Raw genomic sequence first — 21,970 nt, forward strand, 5'->3', positions numbered from 1 at the left:
GCGAGTCCTGTCACAGGAACCTGCTTGACCCGACCTCTGCCTGCTTGGTCAGTGACCAGAGGCCTAGAAGGTCTCTATAAACATATATTGTTAGGATCCTCTGGAAAGGGTGGCAGCTCACCCCCTAACAGGCTTAACCAAAACAAAAGTAGCCTCTCAAAGGCAGCCAAGCTAAGTGAGGGGTGGGGTGTAGGATGCTAGGGGACTGGCCCTCAAAACTGGTCCACCTGCCTGCTAATCCATGCTCTGAACCACGGCCACCCACAGGGCTGAGGCCTCTGCCTCCTGCCGTCCAGTCACTAACTCACTCCACTACTCCTCCAGCTGTGGCTCCAGCTGTCACCCTTCCCTTTTGCCCCCTCCCATCATATTCATAATCTACTCAAGGAAGACAGTGCAGTCAACCTGATAAAGCATCCCTTCCATGTCCACCTCCCCAGCCCACCGCCCAAACAAATCATCCTTCCTAGTGGGAGGTAGCCAAGGCCACACTAGCAGGAGGCAGTCGCAGTGGCTGCCTAAGTGGCAGATGCTCATCTGAGCTGCCACTCAAAGTTGTCTGGACTTTGCCAACATCGTCCTACTGATTTTGCTTTGTTTGCAACACATTCAAGAGAAAGCCGGCTGGTGTCCAGGTGCCCACACTGCCTTGCTCTACTCTTGTCTCATGCTGGGCATGGCTGAAATGAGAAATCTCCAGGCCAATGCATTAACTGTAATCAATGCAGCCCTGCCCTCCTCTCCAGTAAGTGGAAGTTTCGCTCCCTGGTGTTAGAGAATGCTAAATGGTTAATAGCCTCCCTTGAGCTTTGCTTCCTACTAAGGGGCCTCCAATGATTTCAGGATCATTCAGGCAGAGCAAATTGTCACAATTAATGTCCACAAGCAGGAACTTTTCTCTGAGTGTTCTTCAATTAGCCATTTCTGCAGGCTGCTTTTGAAAAACCTCTGGAGGAAGAAAGACTTCTTTTACAAGCAACCTGAGCATACGGCAATATACTCCAATGTACTCGTCAGCTTACAGGCTTGGGAACAAGGGCTGGAGAGGCCTGAAGTTTCTGGAATCAAGCCTTGGTCCTTTCTGACTGCCAAGGTCTGAGCTCCAGGCATGGTGCATTCTGTGAAGGTTTGACAAATGGGAGAATCCATCATGCCCATGGTTGGCAGGCACTGGGCAAGAAGCCCCAGCATTAAGGAAACAGGAATTTACACAGCAGCTCAAGACAGCAATACAGGGTGAGAGTGACAGACGAACAAGCACAGGCAACAGATTCTGAAGGCTCAGGGGGCAAGAGGTAGTTTCGGACTGAGATGCTTGCAGGAGACCTAATGAGTGGAGACGGAGAGAGAGAGAGAGGAAGAGGAAGAGCATCTCAGGCAGAGGGAACAGCCCATACAAAGGCTCAGAAGTCACTTCATGGAGCACACAGAGGGAATAGAATTTAGTTTACTTTTGAGCATAGGGGAGAGACACACTGCAAGATGAGAATGCATTATTTTTCCAGGGCAGGCATTTCAAGTCTCATTCTCAGGGACTAAAACTGTTTTTCATTACAGGGTTATACAATTTAATCTCAATTTGTTTTTTAATTTGATGGCTTCAGTTGAGCACATATTTTTCCATTCATTTCTTTCCTTAGGTTTCAGTATCCATCACTGGCCACAAGCTTTTTGTCATTAGATCACTGTTCTTGGCACGGAGACCTTGTTTATAATGGATTAAGAGAGAGGGGACACTTACAGTGACCAGGATGGTGCTTGACATATAGCAAGCAGACCCTCCATAAGTGTAGCTACTGTTAGCATAAAATGTTATGTTCTTGAATTATAAATTTTTTTTTAAAACTTGGTGCATGCCATTACACTTCTCTCCAAGATGGTTCTCTGGCCACAAGTTCTGAAAAATGCTATAATCATACTAGAAACTTCTGTTTGGCTTTCAGCATATCATCAAATAGAACTTCCAAATAGCTTAGTTCCATATTCAATGTGATTGAAGAATCGTCATTATTTCTAAGTGTGATTATGACACTGTGGTCATGTTTTTTAAAGCCTTATTTTTAAGAGATATACACTGATGAGCTGTCTGGTGTTTGCTTTAAATACCACGGGAAGAGGGCAAAGTGGACAAGGCATAGGTGACAGAAGATAGGCCATGAAGGAATGAAACCGGGATGAGATTTCAAGGGTTTATTATATGATATCGCCTACCTTTGCATATGTTTGAAATGACTATAACTTTTTAAAATTCACAGAACCTTGAAGCTGGAAGAAACCGTAGAGACAACTGCATTTCACAGGCAAGGACACTGAGGTCCGGGCCTTTGCCAGCACTCCTTTGTGGATCATCGTGTTTTTCTAAGTGAGTCCCTGGACTCACTTAGGACCTTGAGGAATCTTGGACCCAATGTTTCCCTCTTACCTCCTACTGGTTTCAAAATGGGACCACCACTCCTGTGGCTGGAACGATCTATATCAAACTCTGCTATGGGTGCTCAGAGAAGCAGCCTGAGGCCTGAAGGGGATGCTTCTGACTCAGAAGGAGCAACTTCAGAGTTATTTATCACCAGGCAAGGTCATCAAGGGTACAGACACAGGCTTGGGGACATACTGCCTGCATTTGCAACTTGTTCTCATTGCATTTCAGCTGTGTTACCTTGATGAAAGGTCATAAACTTGAGCAAGGTCCATAAACTTTCTGAGCAGGTGAGACCCCCAGGGAGGTCTATTGTTGCCTGTAAAATACCTACAATAATAATACCCCACCTCCTAAGGTGGTGTGAGGATAGATTAGATAATGCCTGGCATGCGCGTGCTTAGGGTAATGTCCACTCATGAGAAGTGCTTGATAAGCATAAGCTGTTACATAACCTCAGGCCGAGCCCTGGGCCTTTGTAGGCCTCAGTTTCCTCTTCTCTGAAGCCAGGGACAATACTCATTCATACCCTTCAGGGCTGTTATGAGGATTAAACAAGATAATGTACGGAAAATGCTTGGCACAGAGAATTTAGCAATTACCTGTTTCCTTCCTTCCATAATTGTCTTTCACGTTAAAAGGTTCAATGTCCATCCTTCAGAGAAGCACAATTTGATCTGGGAGCATTCAGCAGAGCATTCAGCAGAGTCAAAGTTTCCTGTCAGCCCTGTCTGTCCCTCACCCGGCTCAGGCCTCCTCGTTCAGAAATGGACCAGTAAAGGACAGGCCACGGGGAAGACACCAAGACTGAGGCCCCACTGCTGCTGCCAGCTTCTGCAGGGCCATCTGCTCACAGACAGGCCTGCCTGAGCCTACCCTGTCCCTCTTGAGCTTTGGGCTGGGACTGTGACCACAAGTTGGCCTGTGTTTCATTTAATAAGGAATCTCACTTTCCCAAAATAGGCTACAAGCGGGGACGCGGCTCTGGTCACGCTGCCTGGCTGGGGCTGACTCACTTTCCCCCCCCCCGCCTCACTTTCTCTTCCAAAAAACGTGACCTGCGACCTGTATTACTGGCTCCTTCACGTGCAGCTCCGCCCCTTGCTGTGTTCTCCACGGAGGGAGAACCCCCTGGGAGGCGTGGCCCGGTCCTTGCCTCCACCCGGTGGGTGAGCCCAGCACCTATCTGCCTCTCTGACACTCCTGTGCCTCCGTAACTGCGTCTGCATTTCCCCACCCCTTCAAAGACACAGTTCTGACCCTGGGCCCTGAACAAGGCCCCTCCCTGCCAGAATGTCACCCACCTCCTGTCTCCACGGTCATGGCTGCACACCTCCATGTGGCTCTGGAGAAACCTCTCTCTCCCTTGCATTCCAGGAATAAAGGTTTCCCTCCTCGACCTCTGCAAAGCTGACCCACCTTCCCCTCTAGTACACTCTGGGGACACACCACCAGCCATCCAAGAACTAGCTTTGACTTTTGCTGCACTCACTGGCAAATAACCACTAAGTACTATTAACTGAATCTCTCAAATATGTCCTGCTTCTATTTCCTTCCTCTCATCTCTGTCGCCTTGACCTACCAAAGATGTAACCAAACCACAGATCTAGAATGTGCATCTGTCATTCCCTGGCTTGACACCCTTGGGTATCTCCCCAAGGGCCAAAGGTTCCGGCTGCATGCACTTGTTTAAAACAAGATTCCTAGGCCCTAACCATGAAGATCCAGATTTAGTCCATCTGATGTGGCCCCTGGGAACCTGTGTTCCTCCCAAGCATCCCAGATGATACTGATGCACATCCAGGATTGAGAACCACTGGCCATTAGGAGAAAACCCTCTCTGCACAGAACCCATAGAAGCATCTGGTTCAGCTACACTACCCCTTCATCTCTTCTCCAGCCAGGGCCTACTTTGCATTTAACTCTCCAGCAACACCAGTGAGTCTGCAGGTACCCCTTACTCTGCTCCTGCCCTCTCTGCACTTCTGGTTCTCTCTTCTGTCTTTTTGCTTGCATACCCATGAGGCAATATGATGTTAAGTTTAAGGAATCAGGTCCATCAGTAGGCTGAGGGAAGAGGATTGAAGGTTCAAAGCCAGCCTCCACAATTTAATGAGGCTATAAGCAACCTACTGAGACCCTGTCTTAAAATAAAAATATATTTTTAAAAAGGGCTGTGGATGCAGCTTAGTAGTTAAGCACCTTGGGTTCAATTTTAATCCCTGATACCAAAAAAAATATTCATGTCCAGCTGCTTTGATTCCCACCCTAGCTCTGCTTCACTGTATGGCTGACCTTGAATAAGGTACTAACCTTTCATAGCTTCAGTTTCCTCTTCTGAAAATTTAGGAGAAAACTATATCTTCAGAGTTTTTATAATAATTAAAAGAGATAATGCACTGCCAACCCCTAACTCAAGGTTGGCACCCAGCAAATGGTTGCTCTTGTTATTAATGTGATGTCCCCTTCCTCATCTACACCATTAAGTCTATCATTGATCCTCTAGTGAGCAGGACAGTCTCTGATAGATCCCATGAGTTTTCAGTGCCTAGAATGTTGGTGCCAGAAAATGGCAGCTGAATGGATAGATAAATGGATGGACAGATGGGTGGGTGGATGGATGGATGGATGGATGACTGAGTGGATGGATGAGTGGATGGATGAATGGATGTATGGACAGATAGATGGGTGGGTGGATGGATGACTGAGTGGGTGGATGGATAAATAGATAGATGGATGGATGAATGGATGGATGGATAGATAGATGGGTGGGTGGATGGACAGATGACTGAGTGGATGGATGGATAGATGGGTGGATGGATGGACAGATGGATGGATGGATAGATGGATGGATGGTTGGACAGATGGATGGATAAATGATGGATGGATGGATAGATAGATGGGTGGGTAGGTGGATGTATGGATGGATGGACAGATGGGTAGATGGATGGATGACTGAGTGGATAGATGGGTGGTGGATGGATGAATGGATGGATGGATGGATAGATGGGTGGGTGGATGGATGACTGAGTGGATGGATGGATGGATGGAGAGATGGATAGATGGGTGGTGGATAGATGGATAGATGGATGGATAGATGGGTGGGTGGATTGATGACTGAGTGGATGCATGGATGAATGGAGAGATGGATAGAGAGGTCTCTAGCACCATGAGTACCACTCTATGAGGAAAAGCAGATACTCTATTAAAGCAAAAATTCTTCATTTTGAAAGTTAAATAGGGCCCAACTCTAAAAAGTATACTCACCAAAAAAATTTAGTAAATTATATACTAAAAAGCATTTAGGGGCTAGGATATACAGGTCAATGGTAGCATGCTTGCCTAGCATGGGCAAGGTCCTGAGTTCAATCCCCAGCACCACAAAAAAATAAATAAATAAATAAGCTTCAACTCAAAAATATTTTCCAGGTCTAAGCTGGTGAGTTGAGCTGGTTTTCATCCACCTAGGCCCCTTCCCAGTCACATTTGTTTCTGATTGCTTAATAAATGTTAGCGACCACCTCATCTCCCAGACTCCTCCTGCCGTACCTGCTGCTCACAGTGAACTGCTCTCACTCGCCTTCCAGAACAGCCCATTCTCACGCTCCCCTGCCCAGCACTCCTCTCTGCTCCATATTGCCTGCCACTACTAAAGACCGCACGTGGCCTCCTGTGTCCTGGGCTGCCTGCAAGATCAGCCTGTTTGGATTCTCCTACAGGATACTTCTGCACTTGCCTGAGCTGGCTGCCCTACAACCTGAGCCCTCTCTACACATTTCCACCTTCCTGCCTTTCCTCAGGCTGTGCCCTGCCTGGAATATGCTCTCTGACCTTCTCTCCTTGTCTCATTTATAGTCTCTGTTCAAGTTCAAAATCCTGCTTTCCCCAGGAAGCCCCCCTTATCATCAGTCCCCAGTGAGCTCTCCCTCTTCTCACACTACCTGTCCTCGTTACCCATCTCATTCCTCATGCATGCAGACAATATTTATTCAACATCGTCATGCTAGGCACTAGGTACGGTGTGCTGAGTAAGAGCAAAATAGGCCTATTTTCCATGGTGCTTGGAGACCTGTGGAACTGGACATGTGTATGTTGCCACCGTAACAAATCTCCATGCGGCACCCCTTGCCCCCACCTGAACACTGGGCACCTTGACGACAGAATCCACGTGTGGGTTGATTGGCACCCCTGGAGGCCAATGCTGTGCCTGGTTGATACCAAGCATTTGGCAAATCCTCATGATAACAGGGTTCTCAGCCTCACTTGGAGTGATGGTGACTCAGTAGGTGGCAGCCTCTGCAATGTAGCACTGTCCCTACTACTCATCTGGCAGGCACTAATGGAGCCCCTGCTGCATGCTGGCCTTGTGGCTGCCACCCACAGCCCAGAGCAGGGTCTCCGTCCAGCCCAGAGCAGGGTCTCCATCCAGCCCAGAGCAGGGTCTCTGTCCAGCTCAGAGCATGGTCTCCGTCAAGCTTAGCAGTTCTCACCTGGTCTTACTGGCCCTGTTCCACACGGTAACTAGAAGACGCTTGTGATGGTCCTCTTCAGGGACAGGACTGTGAAGCAAAGCAGACCATTAGAGAGCTGGGAAAGCCAGACCCACCAAGCCTGTCATAATTGCAAAAATCTGAAAAGAACCTCAACAGCTGGTTAAATAAACTCTAGCATGGGAGATGAGTACTTACACAGACAGAAGAGTTTATATTACATTGTTAAGGACAAAAAGGAGGTTACAGCACATCATTATGAAACAATTCCATTTCATAAACACACGCACACGTCCACGCCCACACCAATGAAAGGCCCTGATGAGGGATACAGAAAGGCCTATCTGTCTGAGTTGTTGAACCACGGGTGTTTTCTATTTTCTTCTCAGCTCCTCTGTTTTCCAATTTTCTAGAATATGCAAAATCACCTCTTGAGGTGGAGGGGAGAAACCAAAATATTATTTTTAATTTTCACTCATAAGAAAAGACCAAATGTCCGTGACCTTCCCATTGACCTCAGAGTGCAGAGGTGGGGAAAAGAAATAACAACAACAGCAGTTCCCAGTCTGCCAGGTGATGCCACACATCGCATTGACAGCTTGCAGATCCCCTGAGGCGGGTGCTATTAGTAGCCCCACTTCACAAATGAGGAAGCTGAGGCTCAGGGAGGTTAACAAGTTCAAATAAAAAAGGGGGACAGGGAAGCGAAATGTCCCTCAGCTTGGAAAATTCCTTCTACTGCAAGAGAAATCTTGGCCCAAGGCATGGTGGGAAATTGCCTACTCTTCAGGGGCAGCCAGGCCCAGGCTGGGCATTTTAGTTCTGAGAAACAGCCAAGTGATACCTTATCGCTGTGGACCTCACTGCTGGGCCCAGGGCCAGGGATGCAAGGACACAAGGGAATGAGAAAACAAAGACATCCTTTAAGTCACTGTTTTTCTGCTTAGATCCAGTTCTAGATTTGGCAAACAGAGCTGTTTCCAAATAAACATTCCTTCCCCCTCCTCTTGAGGGCCCATTTGCCCAGACTCTTACAAGAAAAAGTGTTCATGGAAAGTAGGGTTTCTGCAGTCTGGAATGGTCTGCGTCTTCTGAAAGCGCATTCGATTGTTTTCAGGGATCAAGGAAACCTTGAGTTGAAGAAAAGCAAGCGTTAGGTCACATCGTCACCTAAGTCCAGCAGCCAACTCTGTGCATTTCTGTGCTACAGGCTTCCCAGTGTCCTCCAAACCAGCCTCTGCAGAGGATCGAGTGGGGTTCCCTGTTAGATGCTGGAGAGGAACAAGGAGCACGGAGCAGGAGGTGTTGGGAGTCAGATGCCAGGTCAGGACCTCTTGGTGGTGGTACCAAGAAGGCGGCCCAGCCAGAGATGGGGTAAATATGCACCTGCTCTGTTCTTCCTCCAAGCTGGGAGATTCCCCCCAAAATCCAAAGTTCTCCTCTCTTCTAGGCTCCTGACAGCTGTTGAACAGCCCTTCACAAGAGGCTCCGCTCCTTCTCCTGCAAGGCCAGGCTCTCCCCAGTGCTGCTCCCCCCTGCAGACCCCCAGCCATGCTCTGGATCAAGCCCTCACCCAGGCCCTTGAGCAGGGGAGGGCTTAGGAAGAATGCAGAGGGTAGCACAAGGGACTACGCTTGAACCCATTGCCACACTAAGGGAAGCTCTGGCCTTGTCTCCCACTGGAAGCCTTCACCAAGAGGGCCCAACTCAGCAGGCTCTTCCAGGCCTCAGAGACACTCCCTCCGCTCCCCTGCCCAATCCTGGCTGCCCGGCTTCTAGCTTTGGAGGGTAGGGAGTAAAAATGTCATTTTTTACGAGAGGCCTTGGATTTCAGCCACTTATGTGCTCACTTGCCCATCTACATGGATGACCAGGATCATCGTTAAGATTCTAGCTCCTGCCCAAAGCCCCAGGGAACAAGGTGGCGAAAGGAAAGGGTCTATCCTAGCACAGAGCCTAAGCAATGCCCTCTGACCCCACGAGTGAGGTGGTAGCTACACTCAAATGGCCTGAGCCTGTGGATATGCTGGGACCTTGGGACTCCACCCAGTGGCATGGTCCCTCAATACCCCCAACAATACCACCCCTCCAGTCTCACGTACCTTCACATAGGGATCACAGACGCCGGGCTCTTTGCTTATCAGGCCTTTCCCTTCTATGACTAAAAGAAAATTGAAATGTTGGGGGTGGGTGGGAACACACTTCTCTCTCTCTCTCTCTCTCTCTCTCTCTCTCTCTCTCTCTCTCTGTCACACACACACACACACACACACACATACACACACACACTAGCTCAAAGATCTGTAAAGAAATACAGGGCATACCTGTGAGTAGTGGGCATGGCCCTCACTCCCAGGCCCTTCATCTGTACAACAACATTGGATATAAACCCCCTGGGGTCTAGTCCATGCCACCGTCCCCCACATTCTAGCAGCACCCTCATCACGACACCACAGGGTGTATTCACTTCCCTGAATCTTACAGCTGGAAGGGAACCTAAAATACGTACAGTCTAACCCCTCCTGAAGGGGACAAATGGAACCGCAAAGGGGACCAAAGGAGTAAGGAGCTTGCCCGAGATCTCAGAGCCCTGGGGATGTAGAACCCCATGTCCTTGGACTCTCAGTCCAGTGCTCCTTCTGCCTTCTGATGAGCTGCACTGTGTGGTGGGCAGAGTAGCCCCCAAGCTTGGGTTCTAGAGGCAGACTGATGCCAGCTTGGCTCCCAGCTGGGCCACATACTGAGCACACATGCTAGAGCATCACCTTGTCTCTCTGAGACGGAATTTGCCATTTTTCCATGGGTTAGAGCTAACAATATGCACTTCACACAATAATCGTACCCGTTAAATGAGATAATGTATCTACAGTGCTTAGTAGAGTGCCTGGCAAATAAGCCACTGCTCCACAAATGTTTCTGCTAGAGAATAAATAAAGGCCAAGGGACAGGCGTGGGCTGGGTGCCGGTCTGGTCATGAGGGCAAGAGTGACCTGTCGGCCTGAGGTCTGTAGAAACCAGAAGACAGGCCCGAGGAACCTGAGCCTCCTTTCTGTTTTCTTCTGAGTTTGGTTTTGAGGGAGCCCTGGAGTTTGGCCTGGACAGAGCCCCCGGTAGTCTGGGGCAGGAGGCCTGGGAAGCCAAATGAAAGGGACGAAGGGCTGAGGCTGGGGCGAAGCCAAGACAAACTGAGCAGGACAAATGGGGTGGTGGAGGCCAAGGCGCATTCTGCAAAAGCTGTTTGCACAGCTGGAGCCAGGCTCTGTCGGGCAGAGAACACCCCTCTTCTGGTCCTTGGGAACCTCACCTGGGGCCCCTCAGGCCACAACCAGGGAACCCCCAGCGCCCCCGGGTCTGTTGGACCCTGCATCCTAGTTACTGTTTCTGTGTCACCCCTCCCCTGGAGGGCGTGGCTCCCGAGGGCAGGATCCAGGCCTGAGGGCCTCCTGGGTCACCAGTGGTGGTGAGGCAGGCTTGGCCCCTGCCCTCGCTGTACTCCACGCTGCTGGAGAGACCAGACACAGGGTGGCTCTGTGCAGCCAGGCTGTGATGGGGACATAAGGAGGGAGCAATAAACTCAGCCCAGGCAGATGTGGGGGGTGTAACTCCCAGAGGGGAAAAAATAACAAAATGAGCCGCCTTCCTGCCTGAATCTTGGTGATGGGGAAGGGAAGGCAGACATGTTTCTTACAAAAGCAGAGGGAGGGAGAGTTATTTTTCAAAGGGTGTTTGACAAAGAGGGAAGGATTTTCCAAACACAAAGAACAGTAGGTGCAAAGGCACAGAGGCATGGTCAAGCTGGGTGTATACAGCGGGGTCCAAAGAACTACAAAGGACAGGGGGTGGAGGCGGCCCTGACAGCAAGAGCCAGGGTGGCTGGGAAGAAAAGCAGTGCATCTGGGCTGGGCAGAAGGGTTCAGGCAGTGGGGACCATGACAGAAGCTTGTGACTGTTTACATGTTGAGTAAAGAACAAATGGATAAATGAGCATGTAAAATATAAGACCCTCCCGTGCTATGGGCCAGCCATACTAGATGGATCTTCAAATGCAGCAGGCCTCTCTGGCCCCAGGACCTTTGCAATTGCTGCCCCCTGCTCCCTTGCTTGGGGCGGGCCTGCTTCACCTTCAGGGTGGAGTGTGATTATTACCACCTGTACCATCCCATCAGCACCACCAAGACAGGAGTAAGTGCTTCTCAGTGTCCCCAACCCCTACCCAAGCCAATGCTCAGTCACTATTTTTGGAATTTATGGCATTCTTTTTTATTTAACCAACACTTATGTAGGGTTTACTATATGCTGGGCTCTGTTCTAAGCAATATACTCGTCTTAACCCACTTCATTCTCATAACAAGCCACGTGACGAATTCTATTACTACTACCATTCAACAGAGAAGAAAACTCAGCGGCACCAGCCAGGAAAGAATCAGAGCTGGGGTTCAGATTCTGGAGGTCTGGTATGGTTTGGATGTGAGGTGTTCCCCAAAAGCCCACGTGTGAGACAATGCAAAAGGTTCAGAGAAGACAGGCACAGTGGCTCATGCCCGGAATCCCAGCGGCTCGGGAGACTGAGACAGGAGGATCGTGAGTTCAAAGCCACCATCAGCAATGGTGGGGTGCTAAGGAACTCAGTGAGACCCTGTCTCCAAATAAAATACAAAATAGGGCTGGGGATGTGGCTTAGTGATTGGGTGCCCCAGAGAAGAAATGACTGGGTTACAAGAACTTTAACCCAATCAGTGAATTAATCACCTGATGGGATTCATTGAATGGTAATGAAGGGAGGTGGGGTGTGGCTGGAGGGGGGGGCGTTGGGGGCGTGGCCTTGGGGTCTATATTTTGTATCAGGCAGTGGATTCTCTCTGCTTCCTCATCACCCCTGAGCTGTTTCCCTCTGCCACACTCTTCCTCCAGGTCTGCCTCACCTCACCTGAGGAATGGAGCCTGCTGTCTGTGCACTGAGACCTCTGAAATCGTGAGCGCCTCAATAAACCATTCCTCCTTTACAGTTGTTCTGATCAGCTCCTTTTGTCACAGAAGCAAAAAAGCTGACCAGAACAAGGTCTGACTCCCAGACTGTGATCTGAATATGACCCTGCACAGCCATCAGTGGCTGGAGAAATGAATGTATGAAGGAGAAAAAGAGAGAGACGCTGAAAGGGTGGGAGAAAGGACCAGCTCCGTGGGTGGAAGGACAGCACCAGGGTCCCAGGGACAGCTCCAGGCTCCACAGGCAAAGGCCCGCTGTGAGGACTCATGACACAGCAGGCCGGCTCCTGGCTGGCTCTGCAGAAAGAGCCCCGAGTGAATGACCACTTTTGTCGATGGGCACACAGCAGGACACAAAGATGAGACAAGAAGCTGTGGCCCATGGCAACGCCACCCCCCAACCCTGGCCCCAGGCAGGAGGGGAGTGGCCCCCCTTTGCTATGTGAGCCCGCGCACAGCCATACTCACTGTGGAGCAGCAGGACCCGGTCCTTGGTGTCAATCGACAGCTTCAGCTGACCTAAGGAAACCAGAGAAACAGCTCGCCTCAGCTCCTCCAGTGAGCGCCACGGTGACGGGTGCTCCTCTGTTCACACCAGGCCATTCAGAGAGGCCCGCCATCTCTGGCTGGGAGGGCCCTCGGAAGCCACCAGCTTGGTCTCTCTTCTACAGTGCCTCCAGCGTTCCCCTGCCCCGCTGGTGCCACTGGAGCGATGGGGAGCCACTGTCAGTGTGGATAAAGTGTAGGACCGACAGCAGGCACTCTCTCATCCCGTTGGAGGGCCCACGAGGGGGATTTCTGGCAATACCAGCTGGAATTTAAATGTGCACATCCTTCTTCCCAGCCGTCTTCAGTCCAAGTTACCAACAGAGACAAATCCCACACATGGGGGCACAAAAGCGGGCACCACAGCACTGCTTAAAGTACGGAGGGAGAAACCAGAAACACGGGACTTCCCACCTGCTGCTCTACTACGCAGTACCATGGACCGGCCCCATATGGCCTGGCAGGGGGGACTGCTGAGAAGTATTTTAACTTCTCAATAAACAAATGGCAGAACAAATGTACCCCCTGTCCCTTTCTGTGAGGGTATATGCCCTGAAAGGGGGCCAGATTAACACAGTGATCACCTCGAGGGGAGAGGCTGGGAACTGGGGGGTCAAGAAGAATTCCAATCTAGGGCTGTTATCGTTGTTTTACAATATGAATATGTCCATAATCTATAATTTAAAATAAAAGGAGAGCTGGACGCGGTGGTACATGCCTATAATCCCAGAGGCTCAGGAGGATCTCAAATTCAAAACCAGCCTCAGCAAAAGCGAGGCACTAAGCAACTCAGTGAGCCCCTGTCTCTAATACAAAATAGGGCTGGGGATGGGGCTCAGTGGTCGAGTGCCCCTGAGTTCAATCCCCAGTACCCCATCCCCCCAAAAAAATCAATAAAATAGGGGCTGGGGTTGTGGCTCAGCGGTAGAGTGCTTGCATAGCATGCGCAAGGCCCTGGGTTCGATCCTCAGCACCACATAAAAATAAATAAATAAAATAAAGGTATTGTGTCAACTATAACTAAAAAATAAATATTAAAAAAACATCAATAAAATAGACTTCTGGCAAAACTCAGCAAAGAAAGCTACAATTAAGTTTAGGAAAGAGGAAGATAACTAAGATATAAAGGTTCAGTGGTTGAGTGCCCCTGAGTTCAATCCCCAGTACCCCCAAAAAAAATAAAAATAAAAAAGTAAAAAGAGAAGACAAAGAAAGAGGAGAGGAAGAAAGAAAAGAGGGAAGGAATCCGGGAAGGGAAACTGTGAAGACAAGAAGCACCAGATAGACAGCCAGGGAGGAGTGGGAATCAGTGAGGGTTTTTTCCTCCTTGATTTTCCTGTTTTTATTTAAAAACAGAAAAGAATGTCAAAATAAAACTCCTCTTCCTCACAACATATTAAAGTTCCCTCTTCAGGCTGGGGTGCAGCTCAGCACGTGTGAGGCCCTCAGCTCCATCCCCAGCACTGAAAATAAAAATCCCCCTCAATCCAGCCCACTCTTCCTGGAACCTCAGAAGATGCAGAATTCTGTGCACCCAGGGGACACGTGCTGGGGAGGTGAGGACTCAGGCCTGTCTGTCTGGAACAACCATTCTCAGCTGTCACCTCCAGCAACGGGGAGCTCTCTTCCCTTTTTCTTAAGTAGCTGGGTATTCGATGCTCCATCTATTGAGCCAAGAGTGGCCTCTCAGTATCTTTTGCTCACAGGATCTGGTTCTGCCAGCTCTGCATTGTCTCCTGTAGACCTGATGTCCAAAGTGCATCCACCATTCCTCATGACACTATGAGACCTTCCCTTGTCCCAGGAAACTGGGCTGGGGGCTGGGCTTGTGCTTCATTGCTGGCTGGAGGAAGGGCAGGCAGGGTTGGGAGAACTAAAAGAAGGGACTCTGCATGTCTCATAACTGCAGGAGTCCCTAACCACGGTGACTGGCAATTCCTCGGAACTCTCACTGCAGGTGTTCGATCCAGCCGGAAGCAGTTCAGACTCCAGCTAACTCGGGTCCTGCCCTTCGCCCATCCGAATCCTGCTGCTCTCCTGCCCAGGACACAGGTCTTACAAGCCCAGGAGGCCTGTTCCAGTTCCAAACCTGATGACTCTCCTGTCATTTAGGACCATGGTGTCCATGGCTGGGAGTGGAGCTAATGATAGTGGTCCCTGCACCCCTGAGCTGGGATCAGATAATGCTGGAAGTGAGCCCTTGGATGACAGGTTCCATGGGAATCCACTGTATTATTATCTCAAGGTCTGAGAATTACCACTTTGGGGGTTCACAGAGCTGAGAACCCTCCTATAAAAACTGTGCCCAATCCAGTATGGAGCAAGAAAGCAAAGCTTGGAAACAGACAAGGCCAGCAGCACATGGCAGATCTCACCAACTCACAGCAGCTATGATTAACATGAGACATGTTTTCCAGAAACTTCTACCAAGGCAAAGCCAACTCTGGCCCAAATGTGTTTGAATTTCCAAAGCCCTGGGAAGAGCTGTGCTATCCGACCCCTATACCCAAGAGTGGCCCTTCCCAGAAATCAAGATTGAGAAGTCTCCCAGCACAAATGTCTTGGTCACTAATTCTAGTTGGCAAACATGAGCCCCTGCATGAAGGAGGGCAGATCCAAATGTCCAGGAGCCTGTCCTCAGGGAGCTCCCAGCCTCGTGGCTTAGACAGAGATGCAGACAAGGCCAAGGCTAGCACAAGAGTACAGGATGGCCTGAGGCCAAGATTGACTCAAACCATGAGTCTGCAAGCTCCCTGCAGCTCCCCTGGCAGGCTTGGCCAAGCAGGGCTCCTCAGGGAGGGCCAGGGCGCCCCCTGTTAGAGCAGTGACCAAATCCAGCAGGCCAGGCTCCAGGCTCCCTGGTTCCTTCCCTCTGGGCTCACAGATAAGGGTACAATGAGACCCTCCCTTGCACTGTGCCTGTCCCCTCTGTCCTCCCCATCAAATGTGCAAGTCAAGGCTCCTGAAATCATCTTGACCAACTCTTCATTTGGTAGCCAGAGTAGTCATGCCCAGAGTCCAGAGCCAGGACTGGAGGCCAGAGGTCAGCCCTGACCCCAGCACTGCTTCCTGTGTGACAGTCTTCTAGAACAGTTATCATTCTCAAATGAACACCAGCCCCATTGCATCTGCCAACGCAACCCTTAGGTTCAGGAGGAGAGAGAGCCGCAGACACAGAACAGGGTGCCTCAATTTTTCTCAAGAAGTCAAGAGGAAGCCAGGAAGGGGGCAGGCTCTGAGAAGGGTCTCCAATTTAGAAAAATAAGCCATCAGCAGGAGGAGGACTCTTCAGCTGGATAGGCACAAACTGATCAAGTGCTTCCCAAGTCCCCCATCCCTGGCCTTTCCAATAGTCCTGCTTCCTCCTACACTTGGGAGGGCTGTGGAGGGTGGGGGTGACCTATGAGAGTTCCCAGGAATGTTCAGGCTGAGGGCCTGAAGTCATCCTCAAGAGGAGTGGACAGGGGCCCTGGAGGGGGCATGTTCCCATTTCCCATGGGCTGCAGTTGGGCACCACCTCTGGCTGCAGAGGCTGGTGGTGACAGATACCCAGGGTAGCTGCCAGAGTGTTACCAGGGAGCAGTGACCTGGAGACAAAGTAAGAAGAAACAGGCCTTCCTAGGCGAGAGAAAATGCTGAATAAGAGTGAGTTTCAGAAAGCTTGGAGAGGGCAGTGAGCCCAAATTCTGCTGGGCACAGGATTAGGGGTACAGACTCACTGAGCACCAGGCCAAGGGTATGATGGGAGTCAGCTACAGAAATTAAGTGGGCAGATCCCCTGCAGAGGACGACCACAGGGAGATGAAATCTGACTCTCAAAAGACAGTCAGGAAGAGATGTACCCAGAAAACAAAGACATGGGCTGTAGCCCTTGCTACAGCCCCTTGCTGCACTCAAAGTTCAAAGATATGTATCCCTCAGGAAGCCCCTGCCAACCTAAGATGTACACAGAATTCATCCACCAGAGACCTGCCTGGTAGCATGAAGCAGCAGTCATCCTCAAACCCAATTCACCCCAAAAGCAAATGCTCACTTAAGATTGGTCACACGTGAAAAGCCACAGGAAGGATGATACCAGGACAAATGTACCAAGAAGGTCTGGTCTGCGCAGCCCAGCCAGCCGCTAATATCCATAAATTCACCCTCCATTTATGAGTCTGCCCTCAAGCCTACAAGCAAGACGAGAAAGTGTTTTTCCTTCCAGAAAGGTTGCTCTGGCCAGCAGAAGTCTTCTAGTCTACTCAGCATTACCTAATAAATTAGCATTCAGATCTGTGGAATTAGATTCCTGTGGATCATTTGCAAAGGATTCTAGGTCCTTCCTGGGCAAGCCAGTAAATTAAACTTTGTGAATCTACCCCAGTCAGCATCTGAGGTTGGCTGGGCCATCACATCGCCAAAGCCAGCCAGCAGTCTGTGGGGCCCTGACTCAAGCATCTTACTGGCCTCCTGCAATCCCACACCAGTGGGTCAGGGCCACGGTAAACCCCTGGGCTGGGCACATGCATGCGGAGAAGGAAGGCGACCTTCTTTGGATGTTTACTGGGTACTCAACATTCTACTATGTGCTTTTTATTTATTTTGTTCCTCCAACAACTCCATGAAATAGTTCCTATTTTTAATCCTCATTTACAGGAAGGGAAACTGAAGGCTAAGAGTTAAACAGGCCACCCAGGTCACACAGCCAGTTAAGTGGCAGAACTGGGGTTGGACGCTAGGCAGTCCAGTCTAGGGAACCCACTATTAGCCACTCTATCCCTGTGGGGGGCTCAAAATTGGTCTGCAACATCACTGATGCTCCACCCTCCTGTTGTGAGATGGACTTAGTGGCTTGTTTCTAACAAACAGAATGTGGTCGAGGTGATAATGGGTGATCCCCAAGAATAGGATGTAATAGGCGTTATGGGCTCCTTTAAAAAAAAAAAAACAGCTGTATTGATTTAAATTCACCAATTGAAAGCATGTAATTCATTGTTATTTAATATATTCATAGGATTATGCAACCAATCATCACTCTAATTTTAGAACATTTTTATCTTCCCCTAAAGAAACCCCATGCTGTACATTCATGTTCAAAACATGAGAAAAACTAGGGCGAGTAGGAACATAACTCAACACTGTAAAAGCTATCTATGCTAAATCCAAAGCCATCGTCATTTTAAATGGAGAAAAATTGAAAGCATTCTCTGTAAAAACTGGAACAAGACAGAGATGTCCTCTTTCACCACTTTTATTCAACAGAGTCCTGGAAACTCTAGCCAGAGGAATTAGACAGAAGAAAGAAATTAAAGGGATACGAATGGGAAAAGAAGAACTCAATCTATCCCTATTTGCGACAAGGATTCTATATTTAGAAGACCCAAAAAAACTCCGCTAGAAAACTTCTAAAACTCATAAATGAATTCAGCAAAGTTGCAGAACATAAAATTAACACCAATAAATCAATTGCATTCCAATACATCAGTGATAAATCAACTGAAAGAGATATTAGGAAAGCTATGCCATTCACAATCACCTTAAAAATAAAATATTAGGGAATCAATCTAACAAAAGAGATGAAAGGCCTCTACAATGAAAACTGCAGAACTCTAAAGAAAGAAATTGAAGAAGATCTCAGACGATGGAAATATCTCCCATGTTCTTGAATAGGCAGAATTAATATTGTCAAAATAGCCATACTACCAAAAGCACTGTATAGATTTAATGCAATTCCTATTAAGGTTCTGACAACATTCTTCATAGAAATAGAAAAATCTGTCATAAAATTCATTTGGAAAAATAAGAAGCCCAGAATAGCCAAAGCTATCCTCAGGGAGACAAGTGAAGCAGGAGGCATCACAACACCAGACCTTAAATTACACTACAGAGCTATAGTAACAAAAGGGGCATGGTATTAGCACCAAAGCAGACATGAAGACCAATGGTACAGAATGGAAGACCCAGAGACAAATCCACATAGATACTGTTATCTCATACTAAACAAAGGTGCCAAAAACATACATTGGAGAAAAGAGAGCCTCTTCAACAAATGATGCTGGGAAAAATGGAAATCCATATGTAACAAAATGAAATTAGACCCCTATCTCTCACTCTGCACAACTCAAAGTGGATCAAGGACATGGGCATTAGACCAGAGACCCTGCACCTACTAGCAGAAAAAGTAGGCCCAACTCTCCATCATGTCAACTTAGAAACTTTATTCCTCTACAGGACTCCTAAAGTGCAAGAAGTAAAAACAAGAATCAATAAATGGTACAGTATCAAACTAAAAAGCTTCTTCACAGCAAAAAAAACAATCAAGGATGTGAAGAGAGCCTATAGAATAGGAGAAAATCTTTGCACCTGCTCCTCAGATTAATTTCCAGAACATATAAAAAACTCAAAAAACTTAACATCAAAAAACCAAATAACCCAATCAATAAAATGGGCTAAGAAACTGAACAGAGACTTCACAGAAAAAGAAATACAATCAGTCAACAAACATAGGGAAAAAATGTTCAACATCACTAGCAATTAGAGAAATGTAAATTAAAACTACTCTTAAGATTCTATCTCACTCCAGTCAGAATGGCAATTATCAAGAATATAAGTAATAATAAATGTTGGTAAGATGTGGGGAAAAGGTACACTCATACATTCTTGTTGGGACTGCAAATTGGTACAACCACTATGGAAAGCAGTATGGAGAATCCTCAGAAAACTTGGAATGGAACCACCATTTAATCCAGTTACCCCAATCCTCAGCATATACACAAAGGACCTACCATAGTGACACAGGGAAACCAATGTTTTTACCAGCTCAGTTCACAGTAGCTGAACTATGGAAACAACTTAGATGCCCTTTAATAGATGGATAAAGAAAATGTGGTACATATAGACAATGGAATATGACTCAAACAGAAAGAAAATTGAAATTATAGCATTTGCCAGTAAATGGATGAAACTGGAGGCTATCATGCTAAGTGAAATAAGCCAATCCCAAAAAACCCATGGCCAAATGTTCTCTCTGATATGAGGGTGCTGACTCATAATAGGTGGGGCGGTGGGGTGGGGGAGGTTTCACCAGATTGGACAGGTTGCAATGGGGGAAGAGAGGGAGGAAGGGAATGGGAAAACAGTAGAATGAATCAGACATAACTTTCCTAGGTTTATACATGAATATACACCATTGTAACTCTACAACATGTACAACCACAAGAATGGAAGTTACACTCCATGTATGTATGATATGTCAAAATACATCCTACTGTCATTTTTAACTAAAAAGAACAAATAAAAACATTTAAAAAGAAATAAATAAATAAAAATAAATCCCATGCTCATTAGCAGCCACTCCCAATTCCCCTCTCCCCCACAGCCCCTGTCAACTGCTGATCTACTTTCTGTCTCTATGGATTTGCCTATTCTGGACATTTCACATAAAGGGGATCCTAAAACATGTGGTCTTTTGTTACCGGCTTCTTTTCACAGAGCATAATATTCTCAGGGTTCGCCTACATTGTAGCAGATACCAACACTTCATTCCTTTTTGTGGCCAAACAAGATTCCATTGTGTGGATTTGCTGCATTTTATTCACCTGCTGATGGATGTTTAGACTCTTTCCACTTTGAGGATATAATAAATAATGCTGTTGTGAGCCTCTGAGCACAACAATTATATGGGCACACTTTGGGAACACAAATATAACATGTACTCATTTGTGGGCACATGTTTTCACTCCTCTTAGATACATAAACAGGAGTAGAATTTTTGGACACATGTAACTCTATATTTAACTTTTTGAAGAACTGCCAGACTCCTTTTCCAGTGGGAGCATTATTTTTACATTCCTGTCAGCAATGTACAAGGTGTCCAACTTCTCTTCATCCTCTCCAACACTTGTTATTGTCCCTTTTCTTTATGGCCATTCTAGCAATGCGATATTTCATGGTGGTTTTGACTGGCATATTGCCAATAACTAGTGACATTGAGCAAAAGCTTTTTCATGTGCTATTCACCCTGGAATATTTCTTCTATGGGAAAAATGCCCATCCAAATCTTTTGTTCACTATTAAATTGGGCTATTTGTCTTTTTTTGTGGATTCTTTCTTGCTTTCACCTCTGTATCACCAGCTCAGAAGGAAACCAGCCGCCATGTCATGAGGAAACTCAAGCAGCCCTATGAAGGGTTCCATGCCCATGTGATGAGAAACAGAAGTCTTCTAACCACAGGTAGCAAGAAACTGAGTCCTCCTGCTAAGAAACTTATGAATAAGACTTAGAAAGACACCCCCCAACCCCAGTAAAGCCTAGTTAGACTATCGCAGCCCCAGTTAACTTGACTGCAACCCCCATGAGAAACCCTGAGCCAAAACCACCCCTCTAGACATGAAGAAAAAGAAACACTTTTACACTGTTGGTGGGACTGTAAATTAGTACAAACACTATGGAGTTTCTTCAAAAGACTAGGCATGGGGGCTAGGCTTGTGACTCAGTGGTAGAGCGCCTGCCTAGCATGCATGAGGCACTGGTTTCGATACTCAACACCACATAAAAATAAAAAACAAGTAAAATAAAGTTATTGTGTCCATCTACAACTAAAAACAAAAATATTAAAAGAAAAAAGACTAGGCAGGGAACCACCACCATATGCCCTAGCTATACCACTCCTTGGTATTTAACCTAAAGAAGTCAAGCCGGGGGGACCGGGGTTGTTGCTCAATAGATAGAGCGTTTGCCTAGCATGCGGGAGGCACTGGGTTCAATCCCCAGCATCACATAAAAAAAAAACAAAAAAAAAATAAAGGTATTTTTTTAAAAAAAGACTCATCTCACATTAAATTAAAAAAACAAAAAAAGAAGTCAAGTCGACATACCATAATGATACATGCATATCCACCCATGTTTACAGCAGCACAGTTCACAAAAGTCAACCTATGGAACCACCTAGGTATCCATCCGTGGATGAAGGGATAAAGAAAGCATAGTATATATACACAATGGAATTTAATTCAGCCATTAAAAGAAGTGAGATTATGCTATTTGCAGAAAAATGGATGGAATTATATAACATTATGTTAAATAAAATAAACCAAATTCAGAAGGTCAAGGGACATATGTTTCCTCTCATATGTGGAAGCTATAGAGGAAAAAGACAAAGAAAGGGGGAGGTGTCTCATGAAAATCAAAAGAAGATCAGTAAGGAAAGCGGATATGAGGCGGGCATGAGGCAGGGAGGGAGGGAAGAAGTGCTGGGGAGTGATATTGGCCAAATTATGTTGTTACATGATGTGCATGTATGGGTGTGTAACAACAAATCCCATCATTATATATAGCTACAATGTACCAACAAAAAAATGCAAAAAGAGGAAAAATAAATAAATAAAATATTTTAACTCATAAAAAAAAAAGGAGGAGGAGGCTTTGGAGCTGGTTAGCAGGGGGAGGATCTTGAAGATCTGTGAACTGGAAAAGCTTTAGAAGATTGTAAGCAGAGCTTGGTGGGCAATTCTGGCATGAGCTGAGAAGACCAGAATGCTGATAGGCTATTGG

At 47.3% G+C, this 21,970-nt stretch overlaps 1 protein-coding gene across 2 annotated transcripts in view; it reads right to left on the bottom strand.

Annotated features, from left to right (window-relative positions):
- Rgs3 (regulator of G protein signaling 3) overlaps window positions 1–21,970 on the bottom strand; it is a 116,852-nt gene that overhangs the window by 88,591 nt on the left and 6,291 nt on the right. For both annotated transcript variants that reach the window (XM_076845646.2, XM_076845648.2), the window contains exons 2-5: window positions 12,361–12,411; window positions 9,009–9,067; window positions 7,942–8,036; window positions 6,907–6,975 (exon numbers count right to left, since the gene is read on the bottom strand). In XM_076845646.2, coding sequence (XP_076701761.2) covers window positions 6,907–6,975; window positions 7,942–8,036; window positions 9,009–9,067; window positions 12,361–12,411 — 274 coding nt within the window. The remainder of the gene's footprint in view (window positions 1–6,906; window positions 6,976–7,941; window positions 8,037–9,008; window positions 9,068–12,360; window positions 12,412–21,970) is intronic.

Source organism: Callospermophilus lateralis, chromosome 2, assembly GCF_048772815.1.
Source record: "Callospermophilus lateralis isolate mCalLat2 chromosome 2, mCalLat2.hap1, whole genome shotgun sequence".
NCBI lineage: Eukaryota > Metazoa > Chordata > Mammalia > Rodentia > Sciuridae > Callospermophilus > Callospermophilus lateralis.